The sequence below is a fragment of the Chlamydotis macqueenii genome, chromosome 5 (assembly GCF_036417535.1).
Source record: "Chlamydotis macqueenii isolate bChlMac1 chromosome 5, bChlMac1.mat, whole genome shotgun sequence".
NCBI lineage: Eukaryota > Metazoa > Chordata > Aves > Otidiformes > Otididae > Chlamydotis > Chlamydotis macqueenii.
Window position 1 is genome coordinate 4,214,264 of NC_141560.1, and position 23,359 is coordinate 4,237,622.

General features: G+C 40.5%; 1 protein-coding gene across 1 annotated transcript; it reads right to left on the reverse strand.

Annotated features, from left to right (window-relative positions):
* Window positions 1-801: 801 nt before the first annotated feature.
* Window positions 802-22,981, reverse strand: DLGAP5 (DLG associated protein 5). The gene is made up of 19 exons (XM_086749240.1): window positions 22,959-22,981; window positions 19,436-19,686; window positions 18,272-18,480; window positions 17,702-17,794; window positions 16,360-16,444; window positions 14,661-14,756; window positions 13,436-13,506; window positions 11,591-11,883; window positions 11,052-11,173; window positions 10,844-10,973; window positions 10,371-10,456; window positions 9,544-9,704; window positions 7,936-8,028; window positions 6,614-6,833; window positions 4,978-5,227; window positions 4,587-4,632; window positions 3,582-3,750; window positions 3,184-3,233; window positions 802-2,104 (listed from the first exon to the last, which is right to left on the reverse strand). The coding sequence occupies exons 2-19, from the start codon at window positions 19,674-19,676 to the stop codon at window positions 1,982-1,984; spliced, it is 2,538 nt and encodes an 845-aa protein (XP_086605366.1). The 5' UTR covers window positions 19,677-19,686; window positions 22,959-22,981; the 3' UTR covers window positions 802-1,981.
* Window positions 22,982-23,359: the final 378 nt, after the last annotated feature.

Below are 23,359 nucleotides of genomic sequence, written 5' to 3' on the forward strand. Positions count from 1 at the left end.
AGGGCAGGAGAGTTGCGGGATCAGGCTGTGAAGGGGTTCTGCATAATTCACAGAAGCGTCATCTCACTAGGAAACACCGGAAAATGGGGAAAACTCATAAGCCTGTGATCCTGACCAGAGTTAGGTATTTCAGGAGCGAGTTCAGAGCTGGAGGAAGCAAAACCTCTCCCTTAGTCCACACCTAGAATAGTTACCCCTCTCCTTCATTTTAAATGCCCACTTGGTGGCCCAAATCAGCGTGTCCTGAACACACTTCCTTCCCAGGAGAGATCTAGCTTATACAAGCGTAACGTACTCCATGGAATGGATCACGAGCCTTGTGCTTCTCTCCCCTTATCAGTTCTGTGTCAGCCAAGACCAGTTTCAAGGGTGGGGAGGTTTACTGGCAAGTTCACCTTGTGAGTCAGGCTGGTTAAAAATAAAAAAAAAGTATGTTCCCTTTGCTGTGAGTCATTCTCCCGGGCTTGTCTGCAAAACAAGAAGAGCGCAATAGGCACGACTGAAGTTTTCAAGGATCTTTTCGACATGTCTCATACTGTTTTATAACAGGCATTTCATTTATACTTGGAGACGCCAAGTTAAAACAAACACCATTGACATTTCCAGCCTAGACCAGCACATTGCTAACATCAGCTTAAGTGTATACATCTGGTGTCAGTAACCCCTCGTTAACCATTATTAACTGCACAGCATTGGAGACTGAACAGAGTAGGCAAGCCATGAAGAGCTGTCTGTTTGAAATGATCGCTCTAACTGGAGTTTAGTACTGGAGAAAGCTGATGCCAGCACACTAACACCGAGTCACATTGGCTTCCTCTGTTTATTTCAGTGTAACCAGTACACAGCTTCCAGGTTAAATCTTCACTCTGAGCTCCCTCAGCAACGCTTTCTGCCGAGGGCTTCAAATTACCTTTGCCTGGTTTAAAATAAAGGCTAGTGGAAGAATGTGCGTATTACACTAAGGTCACCATTACAAGAAGAAGCCCAGACAGGTATTTGTTAAAAATGTAACGACTGGAGGGACTCTAATACCACTGCTCAAATACAGAGTACTCGTAACTGGCACGCTCCTTATGCATAAATATATTACAGTCCAGAGAGGAGAATGCATGAGGAACGAGATGCAAGAGGCTGAGGATGACATGCCAAGTGCTCAGAGAAAGAGGTTAAGAACTTTTTCACATGAAAAAGTGAAGACAGAACGGGGTTTGGCTTGAAGGTACTTGAGATATTCAGTGGATAACTGTGTCCTTAACAGAAATAACAATCAATGCCTATTTTAATACATTGCCAGGAAAATGAATTATCTGACTTTGAAATCCTTGTTCTGAGATAGTTTCTACAACTACAAAGCAAGCGGTTGTTAAACACCAGGAGGACTCCCACAGGAAAGAATTACATGCATCAAACCCTGTCACGTCTGCTGATGAGGCAGAGTTGTTAATGCAGAGAATCCTGGAGCCCAGGGGTGCACCTGTACCCTCACAACAGCGAGTCAGTGCAAAACAGTGCTTTGGAGGAGGCAACGGGCTGAGTCTTACCCCCAGAAGGTGCCCTCGCATCAGAAATAGGGCACAGGTACAGCTACTCTGGTAGGCATCTCTTAGAAAAATAAATGAGGAAGCAAGGAAGGTCAGGACAAAAAAAAGCTTAAAGATGAATAGTTTTATGACTTGAAGTAGGCAGGAAATAGATGAAATTATACAAAAATTAAAATATTTCAGGTTGTAGTCAGAATATGCAATCATTGGATACAGCGGGTACAACCAGCAAACGTCCCACTACTAATGTACAGCAGCACTTACAGTGCATGATGACTGCACCATAAAACCTTCCAAAATATTTTAATAAGTTCCACTACAAAATACTACAGGCATTCATTCACCCAGAACACAGTTCAAGGGTAGCAGACTGTATTCCAGATATCCTTTGCGGCTTTTTTTTTAATATAATTTACAAATTTTGAATTTCAAGTCACTCTTCATTTTTTCCCCGAGGGAGAAAGGGGAGAAAATACAATGAGGTCACTGAACACTTCAGCTGCTGCAAGCTTCTGGGCTTTGCTCTTGACGGGAGTGAAGGGGAGCTCAGCATCCAGCATCGGCTGCGGGAGAAATCAGAGCAGGAGGTTAGGTGTTCGAGGGACAGCTATCTGCTCTGCAGAACAACACTACAACCACACATGAAATGACCTAACAGCAAATTCCCCTTTCTCTAATGACATATGTATAAAAAACAGATAATAATATAACAATAATAATTACTGTCATGCAACCATTTACATTTGATAGGTGCCTGCCTACTTGAGAGGCCGCTTAAACATCGTGGCGCAAAAAGCAGCAGAAAATGCTTTTGAGAAGAGAAGAGAATAAGAGAAGCATGAGATCCTCCCCCCCTCACCCAGTGCTGTGGACACCTGGCAGCTTTAGAATAAGCAAAGCACAGATCTGTCAGGCAGATCCGTAACCTGCAGGGATTCCGTAGATGAAAGCATGCTAAAACGTGCTTGCGTATATACAATACTGTCTCAAAGCGACAGCCACAGTTCAAAATCACGTACCACTAAGTACCATCACTTTCCCAAGAGAAATTTTGCAAGCTTATTTCCAAACATAAAAGAAGAAGTGAATATGTGGTCCATTTTGAAGACACTTATTACTTAAATCAGTAATCCCTACTTTAAAGAGGATTTTTCACAACACCTAAGAAACGCCAGATCCAAATTCTTTTACCAATTTGAAGTTTTTGCACGCCTGCTTTTCCCTGTTGAATCTTCCTTCCAGCTCTAAAAATTAAAGCTCTAAGAAAAGGGATGGGACAGACCTGAAAAACTCCAAGAAGAAAGTGGAGGAAAAAGGCCAGGCCATTTGTTATGTTCCTAAATACTTACAAGGAACTGCAGAAATAATATAATTTAAAGGATCAATCTGGTAAGAATTAGACATTCTTCTGCCACAAATGTCTCAATTCATCCTACACTCATCATGTGCAACAGAGAATAGCAGCGTGAGCCCAAGGAGGGAGACAGGAATCGTGGCTTGTATTCAGAGCAAGTTATATGGATCAGCTTGGCAGCATCTTACAGAGTTTAATTTACTTTGTGCCCTAACTGATTCTGTAGGAAAGGCTAAGAGTACTGTAACATGTACACCCTTAGTCAAATAAATCTGAAGGTCAGCTTACCATATCAAGAGGATTTCTGCCAACGGATGTCAAATCACTACATGAAACATCTGAAAAAATAAGAATAAGAGTTTGTCTGGTGCTGCCAAAGCCAGAAAAACAGGATTGCTTTCTGCATTTACTGAAAAGAACCCCTAAACTGTATTTACTCCTACTTCAAGCCTTTCACATTACCCTTCTCCTTCACATATCACAGGGAAATCACACAGAAACAATCTGCAGGGCAGTTTGCTCATGTGCAACGCAGGTGTAAGCCATCCTAGCTAAAGCAGGTTTTGCTAACAGCATGCATAGCTTAACCAAGCTACAATGCCAGTCATTTCCAAGATTAATGTTCAGACTGTCATAAAACTTTAGAACAAAGAAAAGGTTCCAGCAATTCCACATAAGAGATGCACCTGTTGGATGCATTTTTGTTTGTCCAGATGGAGCCAAGTTGGTCTCTGCGCAGGTCTCCTTCTCCGGACTGCACATGACAATATCTTGTCCTTGTTCTTCTGCAGCAGATAGTTCCATCTCTTCGACGCCATCCATTACTTTTAATTCTCCACTAGAATTTTCCAGCGCCTGAAAAAAGGGAATTTTGACTGTTCTGAGCCCTCTGAGAGGCCAAGAGGTGTGCAGTAGCTGTATTTGCTTCTCAGAGAGACAGAAGGAAAGCATCAGTGAAACCAGGCAGGCATGAGGCAGTACCTATGACACTAGGAAGCTTTCTTATTTTCTCTTTTGTCTGCAATAAAAGGAATTTTGTCAGCTTTTCATGCAGAAAGCACAAAAGTGAAAAGGTAGTCAGGATATTCAAGGGACGTGACTTTACAGAAACCAGCATGTCCCTGTTGTGTCAAACCAGGTCCAGGTTTTACGGACAATTCAGGAGAGACAAGGTTTTAATAACTCCAGACACTGTACAAAGGAGAGCAGGACAAGGCTTGCAGCTTAACACTCTGACCCATTTCACATGAACTATTTCCCTAATACCCTTGTAAGCTTGCTAATCTCTTTGAAAGTATAAAGAAACTTCTTCCACATGAAAGAGAATTTTGAACTTAGAGTGCCAAAAACATTCTAAGGATGTTCTCTGATGAGACTTTACCACAAGGAAAATCTATCAGCAATACTGAAGGTTAAAGATTACCACATTTTCTCCCAAAGAGTGGCATCATCAACAAGCAATTTCTCATTTGACAGGGAAAGGATGAAGTAAAAGGCGTAAGAACAAATTTGTAACCAGATACTTAAAAAAAAAAAAAAAAAAAAAAAGAAATATTGGGGGAGGGAGGAAGAGCCTGCTGTAGTCACACACAGACCTAAGCAGTAACAAATAGAATTAAGATACTTCATTTTTTTTTTTGCTAATAATAATAAAATATTGAACACACATACATGAACCATGCATGACTTACCTTAGCTCCCCCTGTTGTGCCAGCAACAGGACAGTGTTCTGCAATGCTGAAAGAGAAACCAAAATGTTTTCATTCTTCTCAATCATCTCCAATCACTTTTTTACTTACTGAACTGATCCTACGATTTGTTCTGCAATTACGCTTGCTTGTTTGGCACTGGTCAGCTGTATCAAATTTTCTGGGGACAAAAATAAACTTCTAACCCAGCAGTGAAATTGCATGTGGGCAAAGTTCTTAATATTTGCTTGAGGGAAGGAAAAGACACAAGAACTTTGCAACTTCTATCACTGCCAGATTGGAAGGTAACCTTTAAATGGGTATTAATTCTTTCAGTTAAAACTACCAACAGCATTTGTACAAACTTAATTAAAAGCTGCCTTAACATGTCTACCTTTGTTCAAGAAAACCACCAGGGAGTTTTTCCAGCGGGGGAGTTTCTCCAGTGGAAAATCGGGGCATTTTCAAATTTTCTGCTGGGTGGAAGCCTTTGAGCACTGGTGGTGTTTGTTTTGCAGCTGTATCCTCAGGGTTGCAGAGAACAGAAGGAATGCTCCGAAGCAAAGCTCTGCTGGATGATCTCGGAGTTGCCAGTTTTTCAGAAGCCCGCTGGGAAGATCTGCTAGGTGTCTTTGAATGCAAGCCTGAAAAAGTGTATTTAACGTTTCATTACTACAGCAGTTCCCAGAAGATGGAATTAACGGTTTGTGTGGATTCTCACTAGGAATACTATTGTTTTCTGCTTGCTGAGTTGTCTTACGCAAATATTAGACTGAAATCTTACATACAGTGCAAGGAGAAATCGGAAAAAGGTGGCAAGAGTAGGTCAGTAAGTTACAAAACCAACTTAACTCCAGGTAAGCAGTTCAGTAATGACTATCCGTTCACAAAGAACCTGAAATAATGAGACTTGCCGTTCTTATTAAAAAGTCCATCTGGTGAAAGCTGCCATTAATTTCCACCTTTTACATTAGAAAATTTTAAAAGAAATAAAAACCCACAGATTTAGAATTGATTCTTATAACAGATTCACTGTTAGAGCTTGCTTCAACCCAGTGTTGCTCAAAAGCTTTTTCAGGTCATCTCCTCTACTAACAAGAGGCATACGAAAAAAAAAAGCTAGTCTTGTGATGAGCAAAAACCTACACAAAAAATACACTGTGAAATTCAAAGTCAACTTATGAACTAGAAATGGGAGAGAAGCAGAATGGCTCCCAAAGAGCCAAGGATTACTGAAAATACTGGCTTGACATGGATTGCAGTAAGATATACTGAAAATTTTTTTACACTGAGGGTGGTGGAGCACTGTCCCAGGTTGCCCAGCGAGGTGGTCGGTGCCCCATCCCTGGAAACATTCCAGGTCAGGTTGGATGGGGCTCTGAGCAACCTGATCTGGTTGGAGATGTCCCTGCTCCTGGCAGGGGGGTTGGACTGGATGGCCTTTAAAGGTCCCTTCCAACCCAAACCATTCCATGATTCTATGAAAATAAAGTTAGATTTTGAGCATCTGCTCAAAAAAAAAAAAAAACAACCACCTATTAAACAGCTTTTATAACAGACTGAAATATTTTACAATCTTGTTGAACATGAATACAGATTACATGTATACTTCAGCTGCAGCTTTGAAGACAGCACTGTGAGATATTTACTTCAAAAAAAAAAAAATCACAATTCCTGTCTTATAAATAGAGGACAATAGCCTGACATTGACTTTGATGAACAGGTTCATCAGCTAAGTCTGTGAACATTCAAGATTAAAACTTCACTGTTAAACACATGCTAAAAAAAAAAACCCACTTTTACCTCTCTAAGCAGAGATTTCATGTTGCTATCATCACTCAAACTGGTACATTCTTGTCGAACAGTTTACTTTGGATCTCTGATGTAATTAACCACTAGTTGAAATACTAATTGTGTCCAGTACTGGAGTTGTATCCAGTATAAACAGCACAACTCCTCTCCCCAGTAAGACTGGTGAAACTCTCTTCAGTACTTCCAGATCACAGAAATAATGATTAAGCTTCACCCACCTGGAAAGGTTTTCACAGGGCTTTCAATTCTGAAAAATCCCGCTTCAAAAACCACTGTTTCTACTTCTGGTAGCTTCTCCTGGTGTGCATAATCAGCAGCTCCATCGTGATTCATTTTATCCCTCATAGTTGCTTTTATAGCAGCAAGCCGGCTTCGGGCAGCAGTTCTTCCAGCTGCTCCCAGATTTGGTTTAGATACCCCATTTGGAATAGTCTTTTTCTGAAATTGTAAGCAAGTCTGAGTCACATCTGGAAGCTTCGGACAGAACACGAACATCTACGCAGTTGCTGACCACGCAGAGACAGCAACAAGCAACAGACATGCAGGAGACAAGGTCTCTGATCACCTCCAGAATGTTCTGGACTGCCATTCAGGTATCAAGGTCAGTTTGTGATGACAACATTAAGGATTTTTCATATGGAGTTTGCAGTTCAGAACTACTCAGAACAATTTTTTCCTAACGCCAGTCAACATTTTTTAAAACAGTGGGATGCAGGGACTCCTAGTGGCAGGGAGACAAAGCAGTCACAGGACAGACACCAGGCAGCCAGGGAAGCCTCTCCCAGCATTCAATTTTTCAAAGGAAGTTTCGTGTCTTGTCCCATCTGGAGGGTTTTGAGCAGTCTCAAGGAACTGGATGGAGTTTAGGCAACGTGAATGTGACTTGATGTTCAGTCATTAAAAGCAATAATTTATTCCAACCAAAGAGTAGATAAAACAGCCTACATTAAAGCTTATTTTGCAACAAGCAATAGCTTATTTTGAATAGCGTCAGAAACATTTGTGCTTAGAGAATCAGCAGTATAACGCTACCCGTGGTGCTGTATTAATGGGACACTTCTGTAATTTAGCACTCATGGCTCACAACTGCCTGTCACAGCCAAATTCCTGCGTAGTTTCCTTTTCCATTAAGTCAGTGCCAACACCAGCATCCCACAGATAGTGTTCTACATCTGAAGGATAAATTTCTATTCTAAATTTAACAGACTTGCCTTACTAGCAAAGAGTCCAATGACTCAAAAAGAATCATCGTTAATACTTAGCTCTAATCTTTCTGGCTGAAAGACAACTGAGATTACAAACAAAAACTAATACAAGTGCACTTGGGAAATACAAAGGAGAATGATGCACCTTGAAAGGAATTTCACTGAATTTTTAAACACTAATATCTAAAGAAGTCAGATAAGTAGGGCTTTAGAAAGAACTTCTGTTTAAGAAGAGTATTCATCACTGCAATAGCAGCTTACTAATTATGTTAGATATCAAAACACTCTGTTGCATCCTGATGCCTTAGGAGACATGCTTTCGGGCTTATTCATACCTTGACAACTGCTTTTCTTGGGACATCAAGCGGTTGCCACTCATTGTCTTGAAGCTTCTTCAGATTATCAAACTTTTTATTCACATCTTCTATCTATTGGAAATCCCAGAAAAGTCCAGGTTTAATTTTCAAGATTTATCAGATTCACAACAGAACAGCATTTCATAAAATCAGGTAACAACTCTAAGCATAGTTATGCATTTAAGTGCTTCAATCAATACGAAGTATTAAACATTCTCACACAGTTGACTCATTAAGGTGACGCTAACACACACAAGCTTCAGATTGCACGGACAAGACCGGTCACATTTCTGTAGTTTAAAGGTTGTAGGGGAGGTATAGAATCGTTCAGGAAGACTTAACATCTAAACCGAAGGAGCTGGTTTACAACCTGTTCTTGTGCTGAACGTAAGCGCTTTGACAACGGTTGCATTTCAGGAATGCAAAAAGAACACATTGCACAATAGTCTTGATGCCAAACAAGCACAGAGTCTTCCATTATGAGGGAAACACGTCATGTAAGCTTGTTTGCTCTTTTAAACTGCTGGCCTGAACAGCTTCCTGATGCAGTTCATGCTTGTTCGTGACAAACTAGCTCTGCAGCATTACCTCCTCCTTGACTGATACTCAGTGCAACAGCCTTGTTCTCCTTAGGCTTTGTCCTGGAGACACTTGCCTCATTTGCTAGTAAGGCCAAAGTTTATTTATGTACAGAGACCAGTCACTGAAGTGACAAATCCTTTACATCCTCCCTGAAATGCAGTGGACACACAAAAAAAAAACCTAATGCAAAAAAGGGACAGAGTTAGCAATTCTGCAGTTCCAAGTTTATCAAAGGGAAAAGGTGAGGATGCTCAGGAGAAACTCAAGCAGCTCTCAGATACAGTGTAAGCATAGGTAAACCCGGTTTTTCAAGTTACTGGTTCTAGCAAAGTTCCCCTCAAACATCTCCGATGCATAAGCAGATCAAACCCTTGCTTTCTGGAGGGAATTAAAGACCTACAACTACGAAACAATAAATCCATCTTTGCACATTTGATTTAAGTAGTTACAAGTTCCTGTGTTGAAAGCTGATTTACAAATACTGTCAAGAGCCATTTTGATAATTTAGAATATTCTATTTCATTCTGGAACCAATGGAAGCATCAGAGAAAGATGAAGGTTTTCTAACACTTAGGCTCACCCCTACTAAGGTTTATTGTAGTTTCTGCATTATTCTCATCCTGAAGTAAGGAACCCTACTTTTCAGGTGAGCTCCAGGAATTTTCCAAAAGCTGCCAGCTTTTGGTCCAAGTGACGTTGTGACTGTATCCTCACTCCAAACCAGAATAAGACTTGGCTACATGCCTTCATTCCAGCGAAAAACAAGACAGACAGGCCACAAGAAGACACAACAGAGTAACTGGTCCATTAATTATGGATTGTAGTATACCAGCTGGCATTATTCACCATCAGAAAGTGTTAAACAAGGACCTGCATTTTTAATACACACACACAAAAAAAAAAAAAATCAATCTGAATATACAAACAAAAAAAATTGTTTCAGTCCATCGTTTGTAAATAACACCATCAAACTTTATTCTAGAAGGTTAGCGTGCAAGCACATACCTGAAAATTAACCATGTCCCAAAAGCCATCTAAGTCTGTGCATGTTGTTTCTTTTTCACCCCGTTTAAATTCACAATTATCCACCAGTCCTTCAAACTGTTTAAACCTTTCTGCTATGAGCAGTCTTGTCTGACCAGTTGTGGTGCGAATAAGATCTTTAGCTGATAGGAACAAGAAAATAATAAAGTACATCTTGGAATAATCCATCATTTCACAATTAATTTAAATACTTCTTTGAAGAGTCTGGAATTTGTTTATTGTTTGAACTAACTTCATCTCCTGCAGACCTGCAATACTATTTGGATTGAGCCCACGTATCCATTGAACTGCTCTGAATTTGCTTCTTTCAAAAAAAGCGTTACTATCTCTGTAAGTCTTGTCTTGTAAGACAAGCATTAATGTGTCATCTTCACTTTCTCAGATAAGGACACTTACTCTATGTTCAAACCTAGTCATGATTTACCAATAAGCCCAACTTGCTCCCCTTGCTAGAAAAAAAAATGCTTTAATGTGATATTTTTAAAAATCAGCTTGGTTAAAGTTCATACATTTAAAACACACTTCAAACTGACAACAGAAAAACTATTTTGATAGGTGTTCTGTTCACTTCAGTGTCAACCACTATCATGTGAAGTATTACACTTAAGTTTCAGTATTAGGAGATAAAGCATGTCTTTTTGTCTTGAGGCAGATAAAACTCTAAACTTTACCTCCTACGACGTATTATTAAGTGCTGAAGACAGTGCTATGTTGCAAATATATTTAGATACATGTGCTTCCCCCTGACCCCTTCAGTTACTGTAACACCTACTGCAGTTTAGTCTTACCATCCTCCGGAATGTCCAGCTCCAATTTTCCATCCCACTGGAGGCACTGAGACATAAGCTTCTCTGTCTCAGAGCGAAGAGTATTTCTAAAAATAAAGGGAGAGTGAAAAAATAAGTTTTTGGAGACTATTTTAACCGCTGTCACTGTCTGTAACTGTTAATGATTACTATCCTTTTGCTTTCAGAGAAGCTACAGTCTTTGATCAGGAACCATTAGACTGCTTTAGTTTGCTGACTAGCTGAGACGCAATTTCTTTTCTATGCTTTCAAGCTTGTGTTCCTTAGGAAAAGCCGTTCGTCTCCAGTATTTCATATTCTTTACTCACACTAACATACAAAAAGGAAGACAGGAATGCGTGCCTACTCAGGTCACTGCTGGCAGACACCAGCCATCATAAGCTAATCCTCTTCACAAGACGTCTTGTTAGGACCTCTGAACGGACAATAGGGAAATTAAACAAATGAACACAAACCTGAAATAGGGCACGTCGTGCTCTTGCTCTCTTAAATCATCTAACTTTGTTTCAGGCGCTGTTATATCTGTAGAGACAGGAATTGTTTCATTTGATGTCTGAATGGAAGTCTTCTTATCTGGTTCACTTGCTGAAAGATATGAAAGACATTTGTTTGGAATCCGGTGAAAATTAAAATAGAAGAATAAACTAAACATGAACTTCATACCTTTTTCTCCATTCAAACTTGTAGTGACCTCCTGTTCTTGAACGCCTTTACCAGCAGGTGAAATCTGAGTTTTTAAATTAGGCTCTTGTGCCTTAGTTTCACTGGATTTTTCAACGATATCACTGGAAACAACAACAAAAAGACATTTAGAGTTAAGACACATTGAGAAATGGACATCAAATATGGCCAGAGAGCCTACTAAATGGGGCACTTTTGTGTATCTTACGTGCAACACTAGAGAACGCAAGCAATTCCTGCTAAAATTAATAAATCTGTGTATAGATACATATGGCACAAGTCCCTGATACGTGGAGCTGCTTTACTTAAAAGCACAGATAGGACTATAGATTATATAGCTTTCCTTGCTGTTGTATTAAGTCCACACTTGATTAAGCAGCAATAGCAACCATGACGATCAGCTGTTTCAACAACACAACAGTTTGTTACACAGGGAAACTCTCTATAGAAAGCTGAGGTTTTCTGTAGCATCACAGAGAGGTTCACGTGCATTTTAGGCCATTCAAAAAAAAGAATCTTACATTGGAGAGCTTGAAAAATCCCAGAAGGCATCAGGTGTCAAAAATGCATTTGCTCTGGAAGGAGTCATGGGTGTAACTTTGTAGGTCGCTAATCCATTTAACGGCTGAAACACAAAGTTTTGAGGTGCAAAAGAACGCGTTCTGGGTCTCCCTGGAGTTGAATTGGTCTTTTTTTCCACTGAGGACTGTTCTTGAAGTTCTGCTGATGCTGAATGTTTAGAATCAGCTGCAGTATCTTTCATCACTGGATCCAATTGAGCATTTTTATCCACTTCATGTTTAGAAGGAATTACCTATAAATAGACAAAGTGAACACTACATTGTCAAATCAATAAAATGTTTACTATAGACATGGGTTGAATTAGAACATGATTGTCTCAAAGCTATCAGGAAGGGAACAGTTTCAGGTAAGTCACTTTCTACAATAGCATACGTGTACAGAAGTAATGATTTACCAATAAGCCCAACTTGCTCCCATTGCTGGGAAAAAATACTTAAATGTGATAAGCTCCTCAAGAGCAGAATTACTGGCTCCAAATCCAACTACACCTGTTGGATAATCACAGCTTATACACATACTTGAATTCAAAAACCAAAGAACAAGCTAAAATAAGCTGATAGCTGAGGAACGCAGCCCAAGACAAGTGCAGTTAGGACCACAGAATGTCGTTAAAAGGGGAGAAAAAGTAAATTAATAAGCTGAATCTACATTCCTATGAGATGAGTGGTCAGATAGTCATACAGACCACATTTCTGAGATACCCATATTGAGATACTGTTAGCTTAAAACAGCCCAGAGAGCTTTTTGTTTTTTTTTTTTTTCAAGAAAATACGCATCTTCAATGCACCGTAAGTCTTGTTACACTTCAGATACTCCTGCTTGGAATGCAAGCCCTGAATTCAACTACTAAGACACTCACAATTAGGTGACTGAGGTTACAGCAAGAGTTTACTAACTGGCAGCACGAAGCAACTCCCACCTGTGAAGAGGTCCTTACCTGAGCCAAGATCTGAGTGCCTCTTACCTCCTGCCAGTGTTTGTGCATGATTGCACCAGTTTCAAGACAACACTAGAGCACAGCTGCAGTTAGGGAAACAGGAGGGGAGGTGGGAGGCGTGAGGGAGGCATGAGGTAAGAGGGAACGGTGGAGTGCAAAGAAGGAGAAAAATAATTCATGGTTCTTGCACAGGACCGTGCGCACACGAATGCATAAAAAATTGTTTGGGAACTTGGGTTGGAGGGTTACGGTGAATTCACATACTGCTGTCTCCATGCGGAGGGAGAAAAGCTTTGTTACAGCAGCGACTCCTGAGAGCCACAATGACTGCCTTGAATTATGATAAACCTATTTACGTTGCAGAAAATAAGATTTCCAGCTTTATTTTTTTGTGGTTCAAAATCTAAAAACGCACTTATTTCTTAGCTTCTAGAGTCTTGTATCATTATCTGAGCAGGAAAAGGACACATTCAGAGTATGTTACAAAAAGTAATGACCTGCACAAAATTCACAAATGCTAGATAAAATCAGCAAATTAAGCAGGTGGGTTTTTTTTTTCACCAATTACATGAGATACGTCACGTAAGAACTTCTTATTTAATTAAAATCATTGTCCAGATCTTGATTAGTAATCAAGTCATCCATATAAGCAAAATAAATTTGATCTTAATTTTAAAAATATGCCAATATAAATACATACAACTTCAAAAAATCTAGCTTATTAGTGAACTTCTTATTACTTGTATGCTTGAACACAACTATATTTGAGCTACAATTACACGACAATTTGTTATAGGCTCTTAAATCAGTTTTATTGCTTTTCAATTTCAAATATTAAATGACCTACCTCTGTGATGTCAGTTTTGACTGCTTGCTTCTGCTTTCCCACATTTGCTGTCTTTCTCTGTGACTGATTACCTAGAATGAGAGAAACTCCCAAATGTCAAAAAGGCATCCGATTAAGACAATCTTTCACCATCAGATTGCCATAAAAGTCCAGTGGTTAAAGACAGGGAGAGATTGTTTTGTTTCTTGAGTGGGAGGTGGCTAGAGGGCAGACACCTCATTGCAGAAGTTCATTCAAAACAAAACCTGGCCTAGGATTTAACAGCCTACTAAGAGATGTATCACCAAGAAAGGAAGACAGATTCATTAAGTCATTAGTCTTTAGATGTTGTCGTATACTAAAAATAAAAGTCACCTTATTTCCTTCAAGACAGAAATGATAGCACCAAGTCAATTTGAGTTCAGATTTTTAACTTCTATATGGCACAGAATTTCTGCTGGTGAACTGAAACTATCAAAGCTGTGCTTTCAGCCTAGCAGTTAACTTCTCTCCCATATAATACAAGGGACACTGCAAAACATTCTGCAGAATTTCCTGAGAATAACAATATATACTAAAATTTTTCCCTTCAGTAACCATTAAGGTCCCCTATTCTAGTAAACAAACATGGACAAAGAGAAATTCCTGACTGGAAGAACACAGGCTCTCATCTCTTCCGAAGGTTTCTGTTCCTGATCACAGACTTCATAATCTGATGTCCTTAAACAGTGATACACCAAACTGGCAAATCTTCACTGGCTGTTTTCTGTTCTTTCAGTTTGTAATAATTATATGGATATTGATGCTCCACATGACTGATTTTATGGGAAACTGTCCAATGTTGGCTTCAACACCTTGATTTAAATATTGCAATAGAGCTCCAGATGAGAGTCTAAGTGATCCAGTATTCAGTCCTTTTCTTACACGACAATTTGTCATGACTTACATACAGTCTATCTGTTATAAGGAGACAGCCACACAGCAGAATGCACCGTGCACAGACAGCTCAGAACAAGCCGATGCATATCTCTACAGCACAGAGTGCCTGAGATACAAGCAAGATCCTAAAGACAACAGAGCTGTTTGACAATGAGCGTAACAACAGCATAGAAACATCCACCTGTCATTTCCAGGGCTCCAGTGCTCACCCAGTAGTAGGTGGTATCTCTTTACAGCGCACTATTCCAAATACTTACGTATCAGGCTTGAGCTACACCAGCAGGACTACAGTCCCTGCCTCACTTACCAGCAGGAGCTGTTGTTTTCAGCATCTGCCTAGCTGCAGAGGCAGCTGCTCTGGTGATTCTCGCGTTTGAGGTTGTCTGGACTGCAGTCTGCAGCACTGTAACAAACGTTAATTCCAGAGATTTCAAAGCCTAAATAACGAGCTGCATTCAAGTAATGTAATTGAAAGTTTACATTTTGTGGAAATCAGAAAAGTGCGCTAACAATTATTAGTTGGATTACTTTGACAGATTCAATGTTTTGTTTTTGTTTTGGTATGGTTCTTTTGTTGTCAGTTCAGTGAAAGCAGTGCTAAACACGGACAGCACAGCTCAGCCTTGGCATCAAGGCAATGCTCAGAAGGATCTTGATTGAAGATGGGTTTGTTGTACAGTAGTACTTACAACATTTGATATAACTGTAACATTTGATTTATCCAACCATTCACTTCCCTAACATTTTCATACCAGTGTTTAAATACATACAATGCATATTCTTGATTCAGCAAAAAGCATTATCAAGTCTAAAGGATGATAATTTTAAACAAAAGTTTTGTTATGTCAAACACTGACAGTAGATCTTTCCAGATTTGTTGAAGGCATGACTGAAATTTATTCAAATAAAAGTCTGCTGCTTGTTCATTTAATGAAGTTAGTGATGCAAGAGTCATTTCACTCTGAATTACTGAATATCTTGCATTAACATCAGTATTCCACATGACACAGCCTTATCTACCTAAGGCATGGACATCACTGCACCATGAGGAAGAATTTCTCCTCAAAGGTATTCTACTCTCAAACAAAGGCACTATGGGTTGAGGTGGGGTTTTTTTGGTTTTCTTAATAAACGTAAGTAAAAGTCGCATAGAAAGTTCAATAACTAGAAAGGTACAGAAGGGGCTGTTGTAAAATATGAAAAGAGAAGATTGTACTTGTCATTTATTAAAGAAAATCACACATTTACTCAGTTGCATTAGTGTGCATCATAAGTTCAGGGTCCTATCTCCGAAATTAAATATACATATGCTGATGTGCTTTACCAGAGGGCTTTCCTTTTCCAAACCTTTTTCAATGCTGGGTTACACAAACAGTTTCATTTAGAGACCACAGTCAACAGCAGCATATCTGCTGATAGACAGAAGAAAGACTTCACTGAAAATATTTACAGCTGATTCAGCCAGCAATTTTCCAGGTTACTCAGAACGTCAAGGAAAATTCTTATTTTACTTGTATCAGTTATTCTCCATCTTTTCAGGTGAAGCCACTTGCTCTTCTGTAACAGCAGCAGTTTCTACACCTGATATTCTTAGAGACAAACAGGAAGCTCTGCACAGCTTCAAATACTGAAGCGGCAATCGTGCAATTCTGCTTACCGACCTTTTTCTTTTCCCTCTCCTAGGGTGAATAATCAGTAACCAGGACGGCATTAAGTATCCTGCATTCCATTTTCCCAGCCTACAGAGGTAACAAGCACACGCAATACCTAGAGCTACACATGGGATAGTTTGCCAGGTGCTGCACTTGTCGTAGTTGGTAGGAACAGCCGTCGTAAAAACTCTCTCATTCTTATACCCAAAAACATACTAGGGATCTTTCTCAAAGGTGTTCCTTACCCTCCCTCCTACAATGCCACAACTACTGAATAAAAAAAAAAAAAAAACCACACCAAAAAAACCAAACAGCATTGTCCTTTCAAATGTAGGGATCATTCTACTTTCATACCTTTCTCTTTTTCAGACGCTTTGTCCGTACTCATCTGTTTACGTCCGGCTTGTGTAGGGCGCGCACTATGCCCGTTGGCACAGACCTACAAGAGAAGATTGGTTTTTGTGAAGCATCAGATTTCCAGAAATGAAGCAGCCTAATTTCTGCCATCTTTCTAGCCTAGGTTCCAGTAAAACAAATGGTCAATTTGGCACAAAGGGCTTTAGAAAGAGAAATTAAGAATAACTGAAATAGCTCATTGTTGACATGCGTTGACATGCATTGTCCACAATTAAGAATTTGACAAAAATAATGAAGAAAAATATTTAAGAAACAGTTTCAGTTTGCTATGAAACTAGATGCCAATCGCTGCTGCATCTTAGCACACATTAGGTGCTTTAAAAAACAGTTCCAATCAATATTAACTCAGTTGTCCCTTTGTAAAGTTATGACTGGAAATTCTTCAAATGCATTAAAGTTTGGTAAGGCAAGATTGCTAGATTCAAATTATTTTTTACAGATCACTGCTGGTGAAATGCCTTGAAAAACCCCTACTTTTTAAATACAAGAAACAGCAGAAGGGAATGACAAGATTCACAGTAAAAATACACTAACGTTGAGGTGACTTTGTGAGATGAAACATATTACAGTTTTTTAAAATCATGATTTCAACTTTATGAAATTAAGATGACAAATTAGAAAAATAAATAGTATTCCAACAGTTGTGTACCAGATCTGTCACTGTACCCAACAAGTCAAACTAGCACCACAGTTGGGCTAACTCAATCCCTTATCTTTAAAAACAGGTAGATAAACAAGGTGGCATGCAATTTAACATGCAAAAATATTTTTAAGTGCAACTTTAAAAACAGGTGTTCTTTCCTACTGTAACAAGTTTTTAAGAATTAAGTAAATTTCCTGGGTTGCCTCAACTTTTTGATATTAGAATGTGATCTAGGAGAAGGAACTCACTTTTTGTTATTTGCATTCGTGACAGACTTTCAGCATTCAAGAGAGACTCACTGGTTTGCCAGCCAAAACCAAAGTATCTCACTTCAGCCTCACTGCTACCTCTACTCAGTCCTTACTGACTACAATATTTCAGCTTGAAAAACTGATCTGGAAGATCAGCGTGCTTTTCTCTGTTTGCACTGACCTCAAACTCTGCAGTTCAGTTCAGCACAATGCGGTCTATCAGCTTGCTAAAAGGTTTTCTGACCTAATTTGTCTTTCTCACCAGGAAAAGCTCCTCAGAGACAGCACTCAACACGTAAGCATATAACTCTGAGTTATGGTCTGAAGAATAGTTGCATCCTTTTCTCTAAATGTATTTGCTGAAGCTTATACAAAAAAAACAAACCGTAGAGTGTTTAGATGCAGTTGGTATCATAGTTTTTTCTTCTTGGTTCTTGGCCTTCGATCGAGTAATCCTCCCGGAGAAAGCAGGAGCTGCCTGGAAACATCCCCAAGGGAAGAAGAGTTAACATACTCCTTTTTGTCACTGTTACAGGAGGCAAGAAGCCTAGGTGCGAAAAGCAACATGGCAACACACTGAGAGTCAAAATGGGTCAAGTGTGTAATTTGAATAGCTTTCTAAGTCAGGTGGACTAAATAGTAAATGGAACAATTACCCATTCTAAAATAATTTAGCTGTTTCATCTGTGGATGAACCATTCCAGTTTTTGAACTGAGAACACAGTCATAAATACAAAAATCAACATATCACCTGTACTATTTCCTGCTTTGTTTCAAAAAACTGAGCCAAAACACGCCCTGATTGTTCCTTATTATAGAAAACAAATGTGTAAAGTATTTACAAAACAAACTGGTTATTTTTGCATAACATACACGTATTTGTGTATACAAACAGAAATTTTAATATAATATACTACATGGACTTAATTTAGGCATGTAATATTACTATTATTACCTTCTCTCTTGGCTTCACTGTCACAGGATCTTCGGGTACATGTGAAAGAAATCCCGGCGCAGCTGGCCTATACAACCCAACTTTAAACACACCCTTTTTCGCTTTCTCTCTTTGCTCTCTCAGTTTTCGAAGTTCTTTTTCTTCTTTATAGCGCTGGAGCATCTCCTTGCGTTCATTAATCCTCTTGGCGGCTGCATTTGTAGATTGTTCTGTGGGAAAGGTAGAAGACAGACATGTTACAAAATCTTGAAGATACTGTTCAGCCAACAATAAGTCAGAAAATTTCAACAGAAAAGGAACATACTAAGCCAAAGAGCAGAAGTCCGAGTCTGTGCCTGCAAGTTTCAGTTAAAATCTTACAATGCAAATGCATGTGACCTATTAGTAGCTTGCTAAAAGCTTAAATTATCTTAATTGTTTTAACCCTTCCCACTAAAAGAGTATTCAATGGTAAATTTCAACTTGCAAATACACCTCCCCACATCTGCACCTGAGGGATGCCGTAAATTAATATCCATTTTACAGGGTACAGGCTGTTCCTGCAGGGTTACAGTATTCAAAGAATATATCAAAGAAATCTCTTAATATTTTTAAAGATTAACTTAATTCCTTAGACCATAAGCATCCAGGACAGCCAGGGAGGTAGAATTCAGTATGTGCAGACTCTGTTTTCTGGGAGGAAAGACAAGTCATCAAAAACTAGCAATTTAAAAAATAAAATTATACTATGCATTTACCCATTTATAATGAGTATTTAATTATAGTATACAATTACCCATTTCTAAGCATACTTTAAGCACATGACAGACACCAGTTATGTTAGACAAGATTTTAGACCAGGGTTTTCCACTTCTTGAATGACGAAGCAATCATTAAGAGACTTCCCATTGAAGATTAATAGCAAAACATATTCTTCCTTTATGCAGACAAATCAGTCCAAAGCCTCATTCATACCACCAGAGCAGTGAGGAGGATAAAGCTCTATTAAGACCTTATTTTCTTGATTTTTCTTAACAGTTAAAGAACTGTTTTTAAATCTTAAACCTCTTCTTCAAATCAAAATGTTGACCACAGTTAGGCTCCTGTGATAATGTTACTATATCTACTTAAAGACATTTGTAACAATTTTTTTTTAAAAAAGCTTTATAACAAGTCTTTACTTACTCTGTTTTACGCTGCTGTTCTCCTGAGAGCACGTTTCGCTCGTCTCATTCAGCTGAGACATCCCCCTCTCTTTGGAGAGCTGAACATTGACATCTACCAATCCAAACTGCCTGCCCTTTTCAAACAGCTTGTGCCTGTTCTCCTTTTGAAGCATTGATTTTCTGCGTGCAACTTTTGTTCTGAGGGCTTCTGTACTCAGATCCTTTTTGTATCGACTGGCAAACTGGGAGGTAGAAGCCATCTTGATGACCCTGGACAAAAATCATGATGATTAGGAAAAAAGCTGTCATATTTTTGGCTCTTTTCATTAGAGTTTGCATGTTTCAACAAAGAAAGCCCTTGGTTCTTCGTTTCTTTATGTGTACCAGAGAAAACACAAATGACCGTTTCAGTAATGACTCTTCATTATTTCTCTTTATTTTATGCATTCAAGGGACAAGTTTGTTTGTTAAGCAATCAACAGAAAGAATTAGTAGGGGACACTGTGTCACTGCCAGGGATTGTCCTGCTGCTCTGTCTGCAACACAGATGTTTTCCACATTACGGAGACAAGCAGTAAGTGACCAGGCTGTAGGACAATACTTGGAAGCAACATCACCATGGAGCATTCAGATTATACCCTATCTGATAGCAAGGCATTTTTGTCAAGCATCAGAACACTTGGCACCATTTCCCAACCGAGTTTCCAGGATACAACCGCAATACAATAGCGTTTATTTCCAGCAGGATTTCTCCCTACTTTTTTAACCGGAGGAAGACTTGATGCAAACATCGGTCGGTCTGTACACGCTGTGCTAACAGCCACATAAAAAGCTCCATCCCCTGCACCTCGCCTGTCTTGTCAGGGGTTTTCATCCTTTCTTCCTAGAGAGAGGTCAGGACCAGTTCTTGCAATTTGCCTTACTCTGCTGCCTCAACCAAGGTCTTTTAGAAATCTCATCTTCCACTACTTACAGAAAACAGCTTTACAGTAAGGAGGGTGGTAGAGCTAAACTAAATAGCCAACAGTCACTCATTTACCAGTAAACTGGTCATTTACTGAGGTTCTTAATTTCAAGGTAGCAAGCTTTGGTCAAGCTAAAGGGATCGTCAGTGAACCACACGGAAAAGATCAGCCCTGGCTATGGGCGTACAAGATTTCTTAACGTTGATCCCACCCCTTCTCCATTTGCCACCAGTATCTCAAGCCAAAAACAACACCAGCAGCCTAACTGGAAACCCAAATGTCAGAAAAGTACCAAAATAAACAGAAGGAGTGCAGAAATAAATAACAACATAGTCTTAAACTGTATATACTTATGGAAAAAGCAAGCAAGGAGAGAATCTGAGCTACCATGAATCTGTTCAGATACCATCGCTGCTGGCAGCAGCAGCTCCTCCTGCCCCGGTTCACGGCAGCGTTCGTGCAGGGAGTAACTTGCAGAGCACCAGCAGTACCTGCACAACCATCTGGAAGTGCTTGGAATAGATACTGGAGACAACGTATGAGTCAGAAACCTAAATGGGTACATTTTGCTTTTTTTTTTTCCAATACATTCAGTGCTGCAGGAGAGCAAAGCGGTCCACGGAAGTGTAAATGAGCAAACGGGAATAAAAAGCAAAATTTAGCTTGAAGCACTCAAATCAGAGACTGGATCTCTTGCACATAATCCTGGAAAAGCTGGTGTATTTCAGTGCCACCGGATTTGTGAACATCTAAACTTTCATCCTGCATCTTCCGTTCCAACTTTCAGAAATCGATTAAAGACGCCAGTTGGTTAATATTGATTGCAAATGACCAGACTAACTGTACTGTAGTTCAGAGGTCTATTGCCTTGCTTTACATGGAAGTGATTAAGGAATGTTGAGTCATGAGCACCTCCAATAATCATCTTTGAAATGATCTTGTCAGTAATTCCCACGGTGTTACAGAAAGCCACGAAGAAAACAGTGGGAATGTATCTCTACTATAAACCTCCTAGATGAAAATCATTCCTAAAACCAGCTAGCATCAACTTGCTATACCCATCCTTTGTGGACTTGCAGAACAAATCCCCCAAATTTACCTTAAGCACGTTGTGCCAGGGGAGGTTTGGTTAAATATTAGGAAAAATTTCTTCACCAAAAGGGCTGTCAAACACTGGAACAGGTTGCCCAGGGAAGTGGTTGAGTCATCATCCCTGGAGCTGTTTAAAATATGTGTAAAAGTGGTGCTTAGGGAAATGGTTGGTGATGGAGCTGGCAGTGTTAGGTTTACGACTGGACTTGATCTTCAGGGTCTTTTCCAACCTAATGATTCTATGATTCCAAGTACAACAGTCCTTTCGGAGTGCATGCACAATTTTTCAGTCGGTGCCTTGATGGAAGGTAACATATCCTGTATCCACAGAATACACATTGTTATCTATCAGGCAAGCTTACAGAAAGCTGCATTTGCCTTAAAGGCTGATAAATATTTAACACATGTGAAGGATTTTTACACTCTACCTTCTACTTTGAACAATACATTCCTAGTTACTGTAGTATAAGCCCACTTAGGGCCTTCTCCCATGAATAAGCTGCAAGAGCAAGTGATCTACCTTTCGATAAGTAATCCTGCAGAAGAATTCATCTGAAACTTGAAGAAGGCAAATGTAATATAAGCAGAGATACAGAGAGAGCTTCCCACAAAAGTATTATCAACTCACATCCCAGGTCAGCAAAAGCAAAAAGTTTTTACGCTGAGGGTGGTGGAGCACTGGCCCAGGTTGCCCAGAGAGGCGGTGGATGCCCCATCCCTGGAAACATTCCAGGCCAGGGTGGCCGGGGCTCTGAGCAACCTGATCTGGTTGGAGATGTCCCTGCTCCTTGCAAGGGGGTCAGACTGGGTGGGCTTGAAAGGTCCCTTCCCACCCAAACCATCGTTTGATTTTATGATCCCTCTGGGGTCATTAAAAATGTATGGCATGCTCAGTGTCCTAAACACCTCTTTAGGCCAAATCTACCCATCTGCATTTCTTTCCAGGTTACGGTTTCTGAGTAGTACCTTGCCCGAACAGGAGCCCAGAAGGTTAACTGGAATTTAAATCGGCATAAATTCAAGTAAAGACTAGTAGCAGGAAAGGGACAAAGGGCTTAAACAAAAGGAAAGACTTGGGATTTGCTAGCGTTTACTACCAAAAGTAAAGATGAAAGTTTATAGGATTGATTTTCATGAAAAAAAAAAGAACAGTGGAGGAAAAGAAACACTTTTGACCAGCAACACCACAGGAACCGAAGGAGACACACGGACATGAAAACACGGAGGCCGACAGGTCACATTTTGAGCCCGAACAGCGCCAAAGCAGAGCAGGAGCAGCACGCAGGGCTGTTTCTAAAGCAGGAGCCCGGGCGGCTCAGGGACCGAGTAAGGCCCAGGCTCTGTGGTCTCGAGAGGCTCCACCTTCCAGCCCCCGGCTCCCCACCGCGGCCCCGCGGGTTTTTCCCCTCAGCCCCTTCCCCCCGCTCTCAAGGGCGCTGCCAGACCCCGAGGACGAAGCCCCCTTTCCGTCAGGCCCCGCCATACCTGTGCCGACCCCCAACACCGCCACCTCCTCAAACCGCACAGCGCCACCCGCCTCGGCTCGCTTTCAAATCTCACCTCGCAACGCTCATTGGCCAGTCCCGGCCCGCCCGCAAGCCCTCATTGGTCCGCTCACGGCCGACCGTTGATGGGCAGAGCCGAAATCCCGGAGCGGGCTGTTTATTGGTGGTCCGTGATGGCCACGCTTGATACTCGTTGGCTGCGCTGAGCAGTTCCTCTCTCGGACTTGCCGCTCATTGGCCGGCGCGGTGTGGGCGGCGAGGCGCGCTGGGCGCGGAGGGCTGTGAAGGGGCCGCCCGCCTCCCGCCGCCCTAAGATGGCGGCGGGGTGAGGAGCGCAGGCCGTGGTCCGGTGTCCCCATGTCCCACCGGGACCCGGGAGCA